The 20,634-nt window shown below is 39.5% G+C and overlaps 1 protein-coding gene across 1 annotated transcript; it reads left to right on the forward strand.

The window, feature by feature from the left end:
- The first annotated feature begins 666 nt into the window (after positions 1-666).
- On the forward strand, positions 667-18,297 carry LOC117298400 (laccase-15-like). The gene is made up of 8 exons (XM_033781653.1): positions 667-811; positions 11,732-11,943; positions 13,092-13,515; positions 14,514-14,981; positions 15,545-15,876; positions 16,407-16,551; positions 17,177-17,316; positions 18,008-18,297. The coding sequence occupies exons 1-8, from the start codon at positions 718-720 to the stop codon at positions 18,233-18,235; spliced, it is 2,043 nt and encodes a 680-aa protein (XP_033637544.1). The 5' UTR covers positions 667-717; the 3' UTR covers positions 18,236-18,297.
- Positions 18,298-20,634: the final 2,337 nt, after the last annotated feature.

The raw sequence follows: 20,634 nt of genomic DNA on the forward strand, positions 1-20,634 counted from the left end.
GCACTTCATGTAAATCATTAAGTCACCTGCACGTGTACATCCCGATATGTTGAGATGGTGCAGTAATTCAACAGAACCAGAACCAGAACCAGAACCATGGCAATGGTAACTAGTATAATAACAAGTATTACAATTAATGGTTTAAGCACTTTGAAGGTTCGTTTCAGTAATCTAGAGGGCAAACGTAAGCAAACCACTCATAGCAATAGTAAACATGAGTTTTTATCTGTCAATTCCTGCAAACAAGCAGCAAGTTTCATAATTTTTACCTTGTGTTTTGGTTTGGTTGAAAAGGGGTATATTCTGTTTACAGTTTATGTTTCCCAGATAAACAATGAAAAACAAAATATAAGTTGTCTTTCAACACTGCATGAACTCGAACTTTTTTTCTAGGTGATTTCCTCCTGTCTGCGGCTCAGATATTTAAACAATCGTCTGTGGCTCTCAAATTGTAAACCCATTTCAGTCAGTTCTGGTTAACCGGCGCTTTACACAAACAATAATCAGAGTCCATTTTGAAATGGTGACTCGTGGGTCATGTCATGGACGAGTTAGGATATACATGTACTTACAGAAAAACACACTATAATGTGATTCTCTCATGCGTTAATTCATTGGCCTCTCCTCAATTGAGGCATATGCGCACGCGAGAGGGGTAACAATTTTGATGTGACACACACCTTACGCCCCTGTTAAAGTTTTGTTTTCTCAACGAAAATGGCGTCCTCACGCTTTGCACTCGACGCCATCTTGAAAACATCGTTGATGTACTTTATCCTGCTACGTATTGGAGTTGATTCTCGCACCGACGGTAAGTGAATTAACAATATTAACTTCTAGAGTTGGATTTGAAACTGTGCATGGTGTGGGTATATAAAGAGGGGCTAATGACGCCGTAGGGAAAGGACGTGCACTAAAAGAGCTCCGCGTCTATTGAATACAATCGGCCCAACCGTGCTCACTGAGTACTCACACTAGTAATAGCCATGCCGCCTAAACTACGAGGGGGAAAGAGGACCGGCCGTGTAGCAAGCCCTGCCGCCAAGCTTCCAGTAGCCTCGGAAGGCGAGGACAGCGACACTGTCGGTGATAACAACGACGACCACCTGGAGTTTGAAAACTTTGTGAGGTCTACCCTCTCCAAGTTAGTGGAGGGCCAGCAGCAACTCGAGGCTCGACTGGCTGCGTCAATAGAGTTTAACAGCGAGAGAATCGTTGTTCTAGAGAAGGCTAAAATGGGCCTCGAGATGTCCGTCAGCGCCCTCGAAAAGGAACTTTCTGAGGTGAAGGACCGTCTGTCCAAACAGGGAGAGGAAATCAACAAGCAGGAGAGGTTTGCAAGACAAAACAACTTTCGCGTGGTGGGAGTGACCAGGTCGGAGAGCGAAAACTGTGCAGAAAAGATTTCCAACATCTTCACTACTAAGTTCGACTGGGACTCAAACCCCCCGCGAATCGAGCGTGCCCACCGGGACGGACGGGACAACAACGGTCGACCACCCCATATACTGGTTAAGCTGCTTTCGTACCAAGATAAAGTGAGAGTAATGAAGGAATGGCGACGAGCTCTGGAGGGGTCACAGCTACACATCCTGGACGACCTCACATTGCAGGACTGGCAAGAAAAGAAACGATGGAAAACCGAGGTCAAGGCTCTTTACGATAAAGGTATAAAGCTGCGATTTTTCGCTGGTAAATGGCGATCGAGTAACGGTGAGGCCTTTCACATTTCGAGATGAAAAACCAGTCTATGTTCTCCACTTTGGTGGGGTTTTTCTTCATAAAGAAAACTGTGACTTTAGTTGAGTACAATTTTTTCCTCAGTACTGCCATTCGGGGCGATTTTAATGTTCGTTTTATGCATTTTGGAAAGGAGCTCTTGTGTATTAGTAGGTTCAATCCCAATGATCCATCTTTTGCGGGTCATTCGTCGACCTAGAAGATTTTTTTTCAGGGGGGGTTTGGAGGGAGGATTTTTTTTCATCCTCTGTTTGCGGGAAGGGTTTTTGTGTCTTGTGGGATGCAAGGGGTTTGGAGAGTGGGTGGGGTCAATGCAAAAATCCAGGGTAGCATATATTCTTTTCATATCGTCGATTCACTGTGATATCTCTATCTTGTATTTCGTTTCTTTAATTAAAGAATTGTTAGTATGCACATGAAAAGTAAGTTTATAATGATTGCCAATACACTCCTTTTTTCCTCACGTAAATACAACTGCGATGGAAAATAGTCAGTTTTCGATAGCCTCGATGAACTGCCGAGGGTTGGGAAACTTAGCCAAGAGAAGAGATGTTTTTCATTTTCTTAAAAGTAAAAAATATTCTGTTTATTGTTTACAAGATGTTCATTTTGATAAGGGCATGGAAAATCTTGTCCGGAATGAATGGGGTTTTGAGTGTTTTTTTAGTTCTTTTAGGAGTAATTCCAGGGGAGTTGCTATCCTTTTTAATAACAATTTCGAGTATAAAGTCAAGCGGTTCAAAAATGACGACAATGGTAACTTTCTAATTTTGGATTTGGAAATTGGAGAGTACAATATCTCCCTGATTGACCTGTATGGGCCAAATAATGATGACCCTGGCTTTTATGATGATATATGTACTGCCCTGAATGATTTGGATAATACTCATGCTATTTTATGTGGGGACTGGAACTTGATATTAAATGATTTCCTCGATTGTGTTAATTACATTAATTTGAATAATCCTCTGGCTAGAAACAGAGTGCTTAGTTTATGTAACGACTTTGATTTAATAGATGTTTGGCGAGTTCACAATCCAGATTTTCGTAGATACACTTGGAGACAACACCAAACTCTGAAACAATCCAGGTTGGATTATTTTTTAATTTCCTCGGAGCTTAACTCTAAAATTATTAGTAGTGATATTAAGCCAGGGTACAGAACTGATCACTCTTTGGTTGATATTAAATTGGATCTTAGCGACATGGAACGTGGTAAAGGGTATTGGAAATTTAATAATTCACTTTTGACTGATAATACTTACTCCGATTTAGTTAAAGACACTATTGGGGAGTTGGTAGATGAATATGCCGCTTGCCCTTATTTACGCTCCAGCCTAAGAAAAATGCATCCTCGTGACATTCACTTTGTTATTAATGATCAAGTTCTTTTTGAAATGTTATTGAAGAAAATTAGATCCAAGACGATCTCCTACTCCGCTTGGAAGACGAAAGAAACCAGAAAAGCAGAGTCCAAGCTTGAGAAAGAGATTAGTGTTTTTTCTGTTAAAGTTTCGGAGGGTGATCTTGAGTCGGTTGATCTTTTAAATGCTAAGCAGACCGATCTTGTTGCTCTCCGTAAAGCTAAGATGGAGGGTGTTCTAATTAGGTCTAAGACTCGTTGGATGGAGGGTGGTGAAAAACCCTCAAAGTACTTTTTAAATTTGGAGAAGCGTAATTTCGTCAACAAAGCGATGAAATGTGTTATTAATGACGCTAATTGTAAACTTACTAGTTCCAATGACATTTTACAGGAGGCTAGGAATTTCTACCAAAAACTTTATTCTACTCGGAGAGTCGATGATAATATTGATTTAAACTCTATTTTTGCTGCGGCTGACAAGAGTATTCTTTCTGACAACATGCGTGATAGCATTGAGGGGCCCCTGTCCCATGAAGAACTAATGCGAGTGTTAAAAAGGGCGAAAGGGGGGAAGTCCCCAGGCTCAGACGGTTTTAGTTTTGAATTTTATAATTTTTTTGCTCCCGACCTTTCATGGTACCTTTTACGTTCATTAAATGGTGCCTATGTTTCAGGTCAACTTTCGGTCACTCAGAAATACGGGATTATTACTCTCCTGCCAAAAGGGAACAAACCTCGGCAGTATTTGAAAAACTGGCGCCCCATTTCGCTGCTGAACACATCTTACAAAATTGCCTCGGCATGTATTGCAGAGAGAGTGAAATCCTGTCTTCCCTTTATCATTCATGAAAGTCAGAAAGGATTCATGGCAGACCGTTTTATTGGAGAAAATATTAGGTTGATGTATGATTTACTGAACCTCACTGATAATAATAGTATTCCGGGTTTACTTCTTTCTATTGACTTTGAAAAAGCATTCGATTCCATTTCTCACGATTTTATTTTTAAAGTGCTCGATAAATTTAATTTCGGTCCCTCAGTTACAAAATGGATCCGGGTACTTTACAACCAAGCCTCGTCATCAGTTTTAGTGAATGGGTTCCTTTCAGAATCATTCCAGATCGGGAGAGGTTGTAGGCAAGGAGACGGATTAAGCCCTTACTTGTTCCTTTTGTGTGCAGAAGTTTTATCCATGTTGGTATGCAATGACAAAACTCTTGAAGGTATTAAGGTTGAGGGTACAGAATTTCGAATATCCCAGTATGCGGATGATACGGTATTGTTTTTGAATGGCACCGAGAAGTCTTTGCAAGCAGCGTTTAAAATTCTTGACCTATTTGCAAGTATGTCTGGATTGAAAGTTAACATTGAGAAAACGAACGCCATTTGGGTTGGTTCTAAGAAGGGTTGTGGTGAAAAGCTTTGTGAAGAGATTAAGGTGAACTGGGTTGAGGATGAGCACATTTTTAAAATTCTTGGTATTGAGTTTTCTACTGACCTAAATTCCATGGTTTTGTTAAATTACAATAGAGTTATTTGTTCCATTCGTGGACAAATCTTCAACTGGTCTAAGAGACACTTAACCGTTCTAGGGAGAATTGCCGTTGTCAAATCTTTACTTTTGTCTAAACTTACTTACCTTGTGTTAACCATCCCCGACCCACCCTGTAATAATATTATGATCAAAGAATTAAACACTATGTTCTTTAACTTCATTTGGAAAGGACACGACCGTGTTGCTAGAAACCAAATGCTCCAAGATTATGGTCTGGGTGGGTTGCGGATGGTTGATGTCCGTGCTCATATAGACGCTTTAAAAATCACCTGGTTACGTAGACTTTACAAGGCTAACTAGTCGTCAGACTGGTCCACTTTATGTAATCATATTTTTGGCATTACTCGTTTGTTATTATTGGAAGGTGGCTCAGCAAAATGTGTGGGTACGCAAAGAATTTATAATAATTTTTGGCTCGATGTGTTCAAATCGTGGTCTAATTTTACTCGGGTCCACTTACCCAAAACTACAGTGGAGGTACTAAAGAGCACGCTTTGGTTTAATGATAAAATTAAAGTTGGTGGGAAGTGTATTTATTATAAACATTGGGAAAGCAAAGGAGTTAAGTTTATTTGTGATCTTATTGACGAGAATGGGGATTTTCTCCCTCTTGAAGATTTCAAGAACACATTTAGTGTCCACACTAACTTCCTGGAGTATAGTGGGGTGTTAAGAGCTATTAAGTCGTCCTTTAAGGACATCTTGATAGAACACTCGCATCTTAATTTTCCTTTTTTACCTTTCAACCTTGAAGTCCTTTTAAAGGACAAAAAGGGGTCACAAAGAATCTATCATGTTTTAGTCTTATCTAAACAGGTCAAAAGGAAATTTATTGACAAGTGGAACGTCAAACTTAATACCAACCTCGATTCTTCGAAGTGGTCTTTGATTTTTAACATTCCCTACTCATGTACTGTGGACAATTTAGATTAATCCATCGGATCCTGGGCACTAATTCATTTTTGTTTAAAATCAATAAGATCGACACTAATCTCTGTACATTCTGCAAAAAAGAAGAAGAGACCATTTTCCATCTTTTCTGTTCCTGCACCCATACTATTTCTTTTTGGTCCTCAGTGTTTTCATGGATAAAAGAACAGACTAATTTCTCCCTTGCAATGGATAACGAAGTCTTTCTTTTTGGTAATACCAAAAATAGCAATGTGGTTAACTTGATCCTGTTGATATGTAGATTTCATGTGTATACAATGAAAATGATCGGGAAACGCCCATCACTTTTAGTTTTAAAACGAGAGGTGAAAAAGTACTATTCAATGGAAAAAATTATGTTTTTTACTAATGGAGTAAACTTCAAGTTTTATCAGAAATGGGACTCATTTTTGATCTTAGGCCAAGGTTAACTTGCTTTTATTGTTAATGGTATTGTATATTGTACTTGTCATGTAAGAACTGTTTGTACGAATATTGAGACAAGTGACAGTGGAAAATAAATGAGAATCCCTGGGATTAAAAAAAAAAAAAAAAAAAAAAAAAATATATAAACAGGGGAGGTTTGCGCAGCGGTAGCACCAATTATATTACAGCTATCTGATAAATATCACTGTATTGGGGAGTGTCTGTCCTTACTTTAAGTTATCATTCATTATTGACAAAAGTCACTATTGTGATGCCTTTTTATAATAATGTGCTAGATCATACTTTGAGATATACATTATAGATTATATGCTTTAGCGTCCTTTTGGTAATCTTGCATTCATGTTCCAATATGTACTCTGAAACCTTATGCTTTTACATTGCAAAAAGAACGTACGTGTAGAGTTCGCGATAATTTACCATACTCTTTGAAGTATAGATTATTCAAACTCGCCAGAGTTAAAGAGTTTCAAATTAGTACATTGTATTACTTAAAGGCCCTGTGAAAACCTTTAATAGTAATATGAATAATAGTCCAGCTGCTAAGGCCCATATGTGGACAAATTGTGCACTTTGTGGTAAAAGCATGAAACTTCCTACAGATGTTACATACACCCTAAAGATCATTTTAAGACTTGGACCCATCTTGGATCTCACCCATTTTAGGGGTGGGGCTACGTTTTAAGAAAGTGGGGGGTAACAAATTTAATATGTCAGTTTTGACTATTTGAAAAACAATTCTGCTCATTTTTTTAGACTAAAATACATGATAACAGTTAAATAATTATTTGAAAATTAATAACTGTCTTGAATTCTGCCCATTTTGTGGGCGGAGTCATATTTTTAAGAAAGAAGGGGGGTAAAAAATGTAATAATGTTAATTTTAACTAAATTTGCTTTTCTCTGCTCATTTTTTTTTAGACTAAAATACATGAAAAACAATTCTGCTCATTTTTTTAGACTAAAATACATGATAACAGTTCAATAATTATTTGAAAATTAATAACTGTCTTGAATTCTGCCCATTTTGTGGGCGGAGTCATATTTTTAAGAAAGAAGGGGGGTAAAAAATGTAATAATGTTAATTTTAACTAAATTTGCTTTTCTCTGCTCATTTTTTTTTAGACTAAAATACATAAAAACAATTTAATAATTATTTAAAAATTAATAACTGTCTTGAATTCTGCCCCTTAGTGGGCGGAGTCGTATTTTTAAGAAAGTGGGGGGTAAAAAATGTAACATAATGTTAATTTTGACTAAATTTACATTTCTCTGCTCATTCTTTTAGCTTTTCGACTAAAATACATAATAACAGTAAAGTAGTTATTTAAAAATTAATAACTGTCTTTATTCCTGCCCCTTTTGTGGGGGGAGTCACATTTTTTTAAAGTGGGGATAAAATAAAACATGCCATTCTAGCCCCTTGATTGTTATACTGATACATGCAAAACCGTGTAAATACATGTATAGACATTTAATTACAAAATTTCTACATTTTCAGTATGCACTACATAGTTGTTTGCAGTAACAGCGTTTACAATTTACTCACAGCACTTCTTTGCTCCCTCTTGAGAGTAAACGATTGGGTGCTAAACAAATCGAACCAGCAGTGATGCCTTAATGTTGAGTATTCTTATACAGGTTGTGCCTCTCCAAATTCCCACAAGAGCTCATTCGAACTGATGATGTGGCCCGACTCTACCCATCAGCCCCCAAAATGCTATACAGATACCTCAACCAGCAACACCCAAGCATCAAGTTCACTGTGTTCACCATGGGACAAGGGCAGTCTGGCAATAGCTGTCTATGCCTGATCCCCACCACAAAGAAACAAGACAACACCCTCCACCACAGTTTTCAATGGAAAATAACCAACATTGACCGTTGTACACCAGTTCTTCTTTCATTACCCTAGCATCTAAACACACCCTCTTGTTCAAGGTTCCTACAACTTGCGTCTATGGTGTTCAATATATAGGACAGGATAGCCTTTGTCGGAGTTGTGAGTTGGTCTGTTGGAGTTGTGGGTTTGCCAGTCTGAGTGATTCAATGCCGCCGTTCTGCTTTCTTTTGTCATGTTGCTCGCCTGGCTGACAACACCCCAGCTAAAAACGCTCTTTGCATCGCCAGCAACTCCAGGGGAAGCCTAGCACCAGCTCCTGGCTGGAAAATATCCAGAGGCCGTCCAAGATCATCTTGGGGTAAACAACTGCCTGGCCTAGTGAAATCGACCACAAAGCTCTATAGGACGTGGACACAGGAGATCGGTGCGACTGACCTTTGCTGTCTCTGCAGTTGATTAATTGAGTCAGAGTGAAGAGAATTGGCTAGTTGGAGTGACGAGTTTAATAGTGCGGAACCGGTTCAGGAGGTACATTCAGGGAAGGTCTATCCCCGGGAACTGGATGGTGCGATCCTTTTTCATCAGGAACTTGTGCCGTCTGGACCTTGCCACTGCGTGCGCCGCTCTTCTGCTTTAGCTTTAGAGAACCATCACTGATATGGCACACTCTCTTTGGATCATCTGAATAGGGAAATTTGCCTTACTTAGGACTGGTTGCCAATCAGTCTTTGTGCAGCTAACAGCACCAGCGATGGTCCTCATGGTGCTGTTCAATTGAATATCGAGTAGGCTTGAGAGTTTCTCCAAACTGGATCACAATACTCAGCCCCCAGTGGCAGATAGCTAGCGCCGATGAGCAAAGTGTTTCGGCATTTGCTACCAAGAATTTACCAGTGAGATTGTGGATCATATTGTTTCTGGTCCCAATTTTGACAGTCACCTTCTGCAGAGGAGTTTTAAAGGCAACTGTAGGGTCACCGCAATGGTATGGACAGCTACAGTTTCAACCAGATTAACACCACCAAGCCGCCCCAAACTTAACTATAATTATGTTCCCATACCCAAGGTCAACCACATACCACTACTCACTTTCTTCCGTGTATGTTTCATCAAGCAGGCGTAAGGCCAATATACCCTCCGCTCACAAGAAACTTCATCATAAAACGAGGGATTCTTTAACCGACCACCGAATTGACTATAGTGCTGCAGAGCTCATCACTCTCATTCAGCCTTTTATCTTTGTCATCGAGAAGCCAAATGCCAACTGAACGTCTCCTGGTCTGGGGCTCTTCTTGAAAACTGTGACCATACAGTGTACCTAGGTGTCACCCTAGACCGCTGCCTCTCCTTTAAGACCCATGTTGCGAAGACCAAAGCCAAAGTCTGTGCAAGAAACAACATTGTCAGCAAACTTACTGGAACAAGATTGAGTGCCAGCCCAGACACTCTTCGATCAACAGCCTTAGCCCTTTGTTTTTCATCTGCAGAGTATGCATGCCCAGTCTGGGAAAGATCTACCCACGCTAAGAAGATTGATCAAGCCATCAATGCTACATGCCGACTCATCACTGTATGCCTCAGACCAACACCAACTGATAGCCTGTACAAACTTTCTGGTATAGCCAGACCACGAGCGAAACCCTCCATTCAGCCACACACCTGCTAAGAATAGACTCGGTCCAGGAAAAGCTTCCTCAACAAAGTCAAACCAAGTGCAGAAGCCGGGGCTCTTCGAACTGTCATGTGACATGAGAGACTTGGTAAACTTCCACCTAGAACATCCATGGACATACGTGCTTCGGAAGAACTCCCCCCTGATGCTGACTCAGGTTGGGCTGAATAGAAGTCCCTCAACAGACTTGGAACATCAACTGGCCGGTGCAACGTGTCTCTCAAGAAGTGGGGATATCGAGACTCTGAAGACGTTACCTGCATATGTAAGACAGAGCCACAAACTATGGAGCAGGAATACAGAACAGGACCTTGCAGAGTACAACGATCTTGCTAGGAACTGTGTCCAGTTCTGGCTGAAACACAATATATAGTGTGTGTGGACACGATAAGAAGAACAAGAAGCCTTGGCACCGCGAATGCATTAGAGGACATTGCAGTTACCAGCACGACACCCTTCTTCAAAACATCAGCCTCCACCTAAGTGACATTTGGCTCCTACTCTTCCTGACCAATGGATATCGACCCTCTATCCACAGCACATTTCCTAAACCCCCATTAACTTGGGTCGTACTGGTAGATTTCAATGGCCTCTCTAATGGCCTCATCAAATACCAACTCACCACTTTTCCTTTTCCCTGTACATGTTACCTATTTCAGTATTCCGACATGTATGCTACAGCTCAGTGATCATTCCAACACATCCCAACCGAATAACTACACTGTATGAGTGGATTCTTCGCCATATGTTTAACTGCAAACCTGTCTCAAAATTGCAAAAAAAAATGCTAATATAAATGTTACTTATTGTTCTCGCCTGCATGGCATGGTGCCAGATCACACTGTGCGGGTATAATGGAGTGATTTGAGAGCTTGAGTTTGCCATAGCCATAGTATACATAACCGACGATTTTACAGTACATGTATTGATGTCATAACTATGACAGAGTATCAGATTTTGCCGGCCCAGGACATACTTTTATTCCTGTATTGTTGATGAGATTGTTGACTGCTTGTGCATTCTTGGCTGTATTACACATGTGTAATTTAGCGAACCGTCGTTTACTACTCTGGCCCCGCCCACAAAAGAGGGGATAAATAAAGAAACTATTTAAACTCATGGAAAAAATGTATTCTTTTATAGTATTTCTATTCAAATAACATAAATCAGCTTAAAAAAACAATTAAAAAACACTAATAGTTCACTAAAGATAACACTTTGTTTTAAAAACGCCCACTTTTAGAAATATTGAAACTCCGCCCACAAAAGGGCATTTTTTTTTACTAATTTATGTTTTAACTTATAATTATGATTTTCAAGTTTATATTTCTGGTCAAAAGAACAACAAAAAATTTATTCTAAGTATGATTGTGCCCAATATTAATATCAAAGACCCCCCTTTTTATGCAAATGAGGCTCCGCCCCCAAATAGGAGAGACCCAAGATGGGTCCAAGTCTAAAATTGATTATTAGCCCAATACCAACCATCATAGCAAATTTCATGCTTTTACCACAAAGTGCACAATTGTTCACCTTAGCAGCTGCACTATAATAACAAATTCTTATATAGCGCATTTCATTATAACCGTATCAATGCGCTTTACAATAGTGCCTTTGGTAATTGTCAAAGGTCAGCTTTCTCACTTGCTGTATTTCCCAACATATGCAACAAAACAACAAATCGGTGCCAATTTTGACCCAGTTGTTCATCGAAGTTGCAAGAGAAAAATACAACAAAAAAACACCCTTGGTGCACAGATCCGTGTGCTTTCAGATGCCGAATGAGGGCTTCAGGCCTGAAGATTTTAATAATTTAAATGAGAAATTACCTCTTTCACAAAAACTACGTTTCCCACAGAGGGAGCCGTTTTCTCACAATGTTTTATACTATCAACAGCTCTCCGTTGCTCGTTACCAAGGAGGTTTGTTTATGTAAAAAAATATTTTGAGTAATTACCCAAAGTTTCCAGGGGTCGATTTCACAAAGAGTTATAGGATTAGTCCCAACTTAAGACTAGTCCTAGCAGATATTACAAACTTAAGGCTAGTCCAAGGCTAAGACGAGTAACTAGTCGTAACTCGAGATAAGACTAATTCAAACTCATTGTTAAGTCCTCCCCAGTGCCTTGAAAATGTTCACTTTTGAAATGTTCAAACATTTTGAAAACCCAAACTCTTTTACAGCTCACGAATGTTTCCGAACATGCGAGTGGCCACCGAACCCAATGATCTGCCGCTATGAGTTTACTGTGGAGTGGTATTACAGCATGTCCACATCGTGTTTCGACTGTCCGTACAACAGGACCGACTGCACTAGACCGCAATGTATACCCATTAATGGAGTGCCTCGTGGAATTGTCACAATCAATAGGCAGTTTCCCGGACCGAGTATTCAAGTAGGAAATCTAAAATACACGAAATATATACATTTATTTTTAAATAAAAGGTTATTATTTCTATAATTTGTGGGTAAATAAAGACAACCCTAAAAGGGGGAACAGTATTGGAAACATTTCCGCATAATTGGAATTGCAAATTTCCAGTTTGTACATCTGAATTTCTTCAAAACGGTTAAAATTATGCTCATATTTTTCGGTTCGTTTCAAAGTTAACTTCCTTTAAAGACACGGGACACTATTGGTAATTGTCAATTGGTGTGTCTCAACATATGCATAAAATAACAAACCTGTGAAAATTTGAGCTCAATTGCACAGTGGTTTAAGACCCAGACATCAGGTCCGATTTTTTTTTCTGCGATAACTACATATCTTTGATGACTTGAACAAGAAGAACTAATTTGTTGAAGAATTTTTATTTTTTTTGAAATTTATAACCCTTGTTTTTTAAGGAGTTGTAGTTCGTAAATTCAGTGACATACGTTTATATTCAGCAAAAATCACAAACCCTTATGTTAAAAAAAATACCTGGGTAGGCATATAAAAATTGTTTGAGTAAACAAATATTGCTTTTAAATTACCTGTATAAGTGACCTTTCGCACTGTAGAAAATTAAATACGGACCGAAGATTTGATGATACGGAAAAATGCTTTGAAATCTTCGACTAAAATGTCAAAAAATGCTACTTATAAAAAAAAAATACCGCCACACATCTTTAAAACAAGCCATTAATTACCAATAGTGTCCACTGCCTTTAAAAGGGACAGTTTTGTTTCTCTCATAAAATAACAGAGTTTTTAATGTAGGGCATACTTACAGATGAAGGGAAATCTCATAGATAGAGTTCTCGTGTTGGTGGGAACAAAGTAGAAGTCTCTTATAGCTCACGTTAAAATGGTGTAAAAATAGCCATTGCATTTGATACCCTTCCGTGGAAAAAACTTGTCAACATCCTTAAAAAAAAAATAGGTCGGTACAACTCTTGCATTCATTTCCATTTCCGAGCAGCGTGGGGGGGGGGGGGGTTAATATCTAGGGTGTATCAAAAGTTTGGAGAGATAGCGTTTAAATATAAGCCAATTGAAATGCTGGTACCTCTACCAAAGGTTAAAGGTTTTACCAAAAGTAACTTTTTATTAAATCACAGGTGTGTGAGTTTGACACCATCGAGGTCAAAGTCAACAATGAAATGGTCAACGCAGAAAGTATCGCCATTCACTGGCACGGCATTCACCAACGAGGAACACCCTACATGGACGGTGTTCCGCTAGTCACACAATGTCCCATACCCTATCGCTCGAGCTTCACCTACCGTTTCCAAGCCGAAACGGTCGGTACTCATTTCTGGCACGCACACGGCGGGCAAGCCCGTGCCAATGGTGCCGTGGGATCTCTTATCATACGGCAAGCCGCTCCTGCCGAAATACACAGCCAGCTGTACGATTATGATTTGCACGAACATGTGATAATCGTGCAGGATTGGATCAATCAATTGATGATTGATAGAATCACCAAGATCAACTATGGTGTCCTAGACCTCTTACCAGATTCTCTTTTGATTAATGGAAAAGGTAATGTTAACGGCGTGTCATAGGTAGTGCTTTCTGCTGTACCAGCCAAGCCTAGCCGTATTGACTGAGAGGGGTGTAATTCCGTTCCAGCCTCAAATATTATAGGTGGCTGTGGCCCCTGGAAAAAGTAGCCCACACTTTGAAGTGGCCTCAGGCCTTGTGTGTCTGGCAACTTGTATAAAAAAGTGCGTTTTTACTGTTTAAACGCAGTGGACACTATTGGTTATTACTCAAAATAAATTTTGTCAAAAAAAATTTCTTGATTACGAGTAATGGGGAGAGGTTGATAGTATAAACCATTGTGAGAAACGGCTCCCTCTGAAGTGACGTAGTTTTCGAGAAAGAAGTAATTTTCCACGAATTTGATTTCAAGACCTCAAGTTTAGAATTTGAGGTCTCGAAATCAAGCATCAGAAAGCACACAACCTCGTGTGACAACGGTGTTTTTTTGTTTCATATATCTCGCAACTTCGACGACCGATTGAGCTCAAATTTTCACAGGTTTGTTATTTGATGCATATGTTGAGATACACCAACTGTGAAGACTAGTCTTTGACAATTACCAATAGTGTCCACTGCCTTTAAAATACCCGTATGGGTTTTTGTTTATTTGTTTGTTATTTCTCTCTTTTCCTTAATGGGGTATTTCCTTAATTTTTACCAGTTGTTAGCTTGCTAATCACTGATAACAATGCACTTGTGTAAATTTTATGAAATGGGCGCAATATAAATTCAATGGGCGCACTGTAAATCAATCAGAGCATTTTCCAATGTAGAACCAAACTTTTGGAATTCACTTTCGAGACCTCAAACTAATTATTGCACATTGGGCCTCGCACTCTCTTCCAGCAGAAACGTACAAATCCCAACAATTTGACAATACTTTAACCTTAACTTCTTCCAGACCGGTGCCTTTGAATGTTTTCATTAAAGTGCGCCTTATAAATGCTGTATTGTGATGTATTTATAAATTATCATTTTTATTTTTTTGTTTAAAGGTAGATACCGCGAATTCATCGAAGCGTCTTCCAACCTGAGCGTCTATACGCCCCGAGAGGTCTTCCACGTCCAGAGGGGCAAGAGATACAGAGTTCGCACCATTGACAATGGCCTGTTGGAGTGTTTGTTGGAGATGTCCATTGACCATCACAATCTGACAATCATCGCCAGCGATGGGGCTCCCATTCAACCGGTCGAAGCCGGGGCGTACGGTATGACAACCGGTGAAAGATTTGACTTTATCTTAGACGCCAGTGCCGAGATTGGAAAGTACTGGATGCGGATTAAGGGGCGTGGCTGCCCCGGCCCCGGCTTCGAAGAACTGGCTCTTCTCGTCTATGAGGGAGCAGCGGGCCTACCTGACCCACCGGAAATAGAACAGCCTTATCCATTAGAAGTCATAGTGAACCCTTTCAATAGGAAGAGCTCTGAGTTCGTGAAGAATATAATGGACTTAAGCGCAGCAGGTAAGCACCTAGACTTGATTCAAGTCCCGCAGCAAACAACTCGTATAGCATCACGCGCTCGCCGTCAAAAAACAACAACACAAAACAAAAAACAAAAGGTTTCTGGCGATTGCACGGGATTGGGACTCGAGTCTAGTAAGTATCTAGAATTGTGTACATTATAGTATCAACTGCATCATAGAGGTGCCATCTTAAGAAGGCATCTTTAAACGCTTTGTACACCTTTAGTTTTTAGAACTGTTAGATTTTTAGAACCGCGTATAACAAAAGACAGTGACAGGACGCGACAGACTGTAAAAAGCATACACAACTACAAAAGACTCATACATCACACTGCATAGGCCCATAGCACATGACCAAAGGGGCAGAGAAGCAAAGACTGTGAAAAGGGGATTAACTACTTGAAAGGAAGGACACTTTGAGTTCATCAAATGAAATAAGGGGTTGGTAACGGCCGAGTCACTAATCGCTGGTGAAAAGGTATTCCAAAGTCGAAAGTCAAAGTCGGGGAAAACTACGAGAGGGTGAGTGAAACAAAGATATTATTGTCTCTTCTTGTCAAGTGAACGGCACTGAGCAAGTTCCTGTTCCAGAGGCAGATGAAACTCACTACATGGTTACTGATCTTGAACTGGTCAACAATAACGACTACAACCATCCCGTGTACAATCCAGCCTTTGGGGTCAAAGGTGATCTTTCAACCTTTAGAGGAGTCCCATCACCGCAGATAAACCGCGTTTCGTTCAAGCTTCCATCATCGCCGCTTCTCACGCAGTACCAAGATTTGTCTGAATTTGAAATGTGCAGCACGAAGAGTGTGTTGGCGCATCATCAGGAACGCTGTAAGAATGAGCACTGTCAGTGTACACAGGTTCTTCATGTCGAGCTCGGGAAGGTATGTTAGCAACACCAGGTGCCGATCTCACAAAGATCTAAGAATGATCTTTACTGCAAATGAAATGTAGTTGCTAAGTAAAGTGTGATGTCACAATACAAATCACTATGGTGATACTTAATTGTCTTGCGATGAATTTTATTGCTTTGTGAAATCGGCCCCTGTTAATACCGCCCGCAATAATTATATATTTTTGTTTTCCCGCCCAGCTATGGCAGAACAAACTGTGGGTAGTTTGCGAGTGATTTCATAAAAACAAAAACAAAAAAATGAAAGTTATGATTGCATGTTTAAGTGTTGAACGCTGAAAGAATCGCCTTTCACCATATATTCCTTGCGATATAGCCAGCGATGCTGACGACAGTGCAGAACAATCACAACATGCATTATCTTTCCCATGATGAAATCCCCGCAAACAGCGCCCCCTGTTGGTGATGCAACAACTGAGCAGAACAAAAAATCTCGTCCTAACGTTTTTCTATGATTTGTATTCCGAATGTGATAACTACGATTCTTTCCTTTTTCTATAGGTTGTTGAAATAGTACTTGTTGACCAGGGTAATTTTAAATTGGCTCATCCGATGCACATTCACGGCTATAGATTCCAAGTAGTGGCCCAAGGTAAGCTGGGAGAGAAGACGACACTTGACGAGGTCAAGCGACAAGATAAAGCAGGTATCCACATTTTTTACTTAGTACATCATTTGGTTTTATGACATTAAAGGGACACGTTGCCTTGGATCGGGCGGGTTAGTCTATGAAAATCATTTGAAACCGTTTTTATAGAATGCATAATATTATTGTTAGAAAGACGTTTTAAAAGTAAAATTTATATCCACACACAAAATGCCTCAACAATGCACTGTTTTCCTTTTACGTCGTGAACTAACACGGCACGCATTTTTCGCGAAGTTTTTGATTCCACAAAATGGCCGACCGTGTTAGTTCGCAAAGTAAAACGGAAACCATGCCACTTCGAGGCATATTTGTGTGGATTCGTATATTCTACTTTTAAAACATCTTTATAACCATACGCATTTTATAACAAACGGTTACAAACGCTTTTCATGGACCAACTCGCCCGATCCAAGGCAACATGTCCCTTTGTACAGGCAAAGTGTGCTTCTGGTAATGGTCAAATACCAGTATCCTCATTTTACTGTTTCCAAACATTTACAATGCGTTGCTATAGTTACTGCACTGAAACATATTGTTTGTAGTTTTCTTTCCCTCTCCTTGAAAATAATGTATACTAACTTATAAGGTCGAGTTGACTCAGATTGATTTCCTTTTTTTTCAGGCAACATCACTCGCCGCACTCATAATGTACCCCACAAGGACACAGTATTCCCGATATATGGTGGGTACGTCATTGTACGTTTCGTGGCAGATAACCCAGGATGGTGGCTGTTTCATTGTCATGTATCACCCCACGTCACGGTACGTATGTTTTGAAAAATTATTTTAGACTGGTAGACAGGCACTGGTCTAACGCGTCCAATGATGTCATTGGATAACAACAACAAAATTGGATAAACGTGCAGTGACGTAAGCTTTTCATATATGTTTTTTTTTTATTGGTCTGGGGTAATGTTTGTCAGCTTCACTTTCGGTTGGCTGCATGCACGCTGTGTGCATAATGTTTGTATGCACATACATGTACTGCGATCTTCAAACAAATCCCTTCTCACTCCCCCAGTTATCAAAACCAAGGCGTACGGTTCCCGCTCTTTTCAATATGCAGCAGTTCAGTTATGGAAAAGTCTTCCAGAGGTTGTCAAATAGGCTGAGACATCAGAACAGTTCAAAACCCTCTGGTGATGCTAACTTGCTCGCCGTTCCACCTTCCAGGTTGAAAGCTTATGGGGATAGAAGTTTCTCGGTTGCAGTCCCCCGCCTGTGGAACGGTTTGCCTCTAACCCTTTAGATCACAACCTGACATTTTCTTCATTCAAATCCAAACTCAAAACTTACCTCTTCAGTCAAGCCTACCATTATAGTTCCCTTGGTCTTATAGCGCAGGGAATACTTTGTTCTAGCATGGAGGTAGAAATATTTCTACCTCGAGTCCATGGTTCTAGATACAAGCGCTTTAAAGATGTAATTAAATTTATTTATGTATTTTTATCAGGCTGGCATGACGATGGTTATTCGAGTTGGTTCGGATAAAGACCTACCACCAGTTCCACGTAATTTCCCTCGATGTGGCGGTGACTGGCACCAAGATGATATCGGGTCCACTGTTCCTATTAAACCTGCCCCCGTCCCGAATTCTGCTTGTTATAATGGAAGATACCCGATGTTGTCACTCGCTGTGGCAGGCTGTGCTGTGTCTACCATTATCGGGATGTTGGTTTAAAGGGAAGGTACACGTTTGGTAATTAATACTCAAAACAAATATTAACTTAAAAATTACTTGGTAACGAGCATTGGGGAGCTGTTGGTAGTATAAACCATTGTGGGAAACGACTTCCTCTGAAGTAACGTAGTTTTTGAGAAAGAGGTAATTTCTCACTAAAATAATAAAAGACTTCTAGCTAGAAGTCTTTTATTCCTATCTGAAAGCACATCAATTCGTCCAACAAGGGTATTTTTTTCTTTCATCATTTTTCTCGCAACTCCGATGACCAATTGAGCTCAAATTTTTCACATGCTTGATATTTTATGCTTATGATGGGATAGACCAAGTGAGGACACTGGTCTTTGACAGTTACCAAACGTTTACCTTTCCTTTAACTGTGCTCCAACTTGTCCCTATCTGTTTCATGGACCCAAACTTCATAAAGCTGTTAAAGGCAGTGGACACTATTGGTAATTACTCAAAATATTATTCACATAAAACCTTACTTGTTGACGAGTAGTTGGGAGAGGTTGATAGTGAAGAAACGTAGTTTTCGAGAAAGAAGTTATTTTCTACGACTTTGATTTCGAGACCTCAGATTTAGATTTTGAGGTCTCGATATAATATTCTGATGAAAGCACACAAGTTTGTGTGACAAGGGTGGTTTTTTCTTCCATTATTCTCTCGCAACCCTGACGACCAATATTGAACTGACATTTTTCACAGATTTTTTATTTTGTGCATAATTATGTTGAGATGCACCAATATTGAGAAGACTGATCTTTGACAACCAATAGTGTCCAGTGTCTTTAAACAGAAATTACTGCTTAGCAAGTTTATATGCTACGCAAAAAATGGGTGTGGCACCACAGTCACAGCATTAGACGGTTGATGTACTTTTGGCTATAGATTAGTCTATATATTTTTTCTGCTAAGATTAGTCTGTGCTTAGCAAGTTTTTGCTCCTTACAGGCTTTAAGAAACTGGATGGGTTTAAAGGACAGTTGTTTCGTTTTTGATAATGTGTGTAGGTGTTTTTGGTGTGATTACCATCGTGTAATCGTGGGTAATCGTTTTTAAAAAATAAAGGCATTTGGTACAGACAAGACACAAGCGTCCACGGATTTACATTAGTGCCACGGTTTGAAGATAATGACGGAATATAATATGCTAAAGCTGAGGCGATTTATTTTTTATTTATTTTTTACTTTTTCTTCTTCTCATTTTTTAAAAAACTACAGCACCTCAGCAAGTAATATTTTAAGGGAAGCATTCTTCTACCATTATCTTCAAACTGTGAAGTTTTATGTAAATCTGTGGACATTGTGTTTTGTGTTACGAACGGTACCCAGACTCTTTAACTGTTCTTCAATGTGCCCCACCTCCTCTCTGATATGTTTGAATTAAGTAGTTAGCTTATGGGAATAATTTTTTTTTTTTAGTATAAAATAATATTAAAATAGCAACAATACGTTTTGAGAAATGCCCTAAACTATTTTTCTTAATAATATTGTTTGATAAGGTTCATAAAATGTCTCGCGGGAGGTTCAAATGTTCAGGGCCCAAGCTCATGAGCTGCTAAAAAGAATAACGAATGTATGCTTGCCAGAATGAGGTTACCAGCTAAAATAACATTTTATGTGTACAAAATGTAACTGGTATCCTGCTTAGTTGCGCTTAGCAGACATTACTATGTTATGTAGAAGAGTTTGCGGTAACACCATGTAATAATCTCTAAATGAGTTGAGGTGGTTCTGAAAAGAACCGTTGGTTTAACTCGACGTTTCGATCAGTATGCTCTGATCGTCTTCTGGAGAATGCGTTCTGGAGAGCGTCTTCTTAAAGACACTAGACACTATTGGTAGTTGTCAAAAACCAGTCATCTCACTTGGTGTATCTCAACATGCATAATATAAGAACAAGCCTGTGAGAATTTGAGCTCTCGTCGATCGAAGTTGCGAGATAATAATGAAAGAAAAAACACCCTTGTCACACGCAGTTGTGTGCTTTTATATGCTTGATTTCGAGACCTCAATTCTAAATTTGAGGTCTCGAAATAAAATTCGTGGAAAATTACTTCTTTCTTGGAAACTACGTTACTTCAGAGGGAGTCGTTTCTCACAATGTTTTATACCATCATCCTCTCCCAATTACTCGTAATCAAGTAAGGTTTTATGGTAATAATTATTTTGAGTAATTCCCAATAGTGTCCAGTGCCTTTAAAGGCAGTGAACACTATTGCACAAAATATCAAACCCGTGAAAATTTGAAATCAATTGGTCGTCGAAGTTGCGAGATTGTCACACGGGGTTGTGTGCTTTCAGATGCTTGATATCGATACCTCAAAATCAAAGTCTGACTAGGTCTCGAAATCAAATTCACATAATTTTTAGTGGAAAATTACTTCTTTCACGCAA

This window comes from Asterias rubens, chromosome 13 (assembly GCF_902459465.1).
Source record: "Asterias rubens chromosome 13, eAstRub1.3, whole genome shotgun sequence".
In the NCBI taxonomy this organism is placed as follows: Eukaryota; Metazoa; Echinodermata; class Asteroidea; order Forcipulatida; family Asteriidae; genus Asterias; species Asterias rubens.

What these genes read in the sequence shown, in the direction of transcription:
- LOC117298400 (XM_033781653.1), top strand. Translation starts at nt 718, where the DNA reads ATGGCGTCCTCACGCTTTGCACTCGACGCCATCTTGAAAACATCGTTG. An exon ending in AATGGACTTAAGCGCAGCAG is followed by an intron (nt 14,982 to 15,544) that starts GTAAGCACCTAG and finishes CTTCTTGTCAAG; the next exon opens with TGAACGGCACTGAGCAAGTT. An exon ending in TTCATGTCGAGCTCGGGAAG is followed by an intron (nt 15,877 to 16,406) that starts GTATGTTAGCAA and finishes CTTTTTCTATAG; the next exon opens with GTTGTTGAAATAGTACTTGT.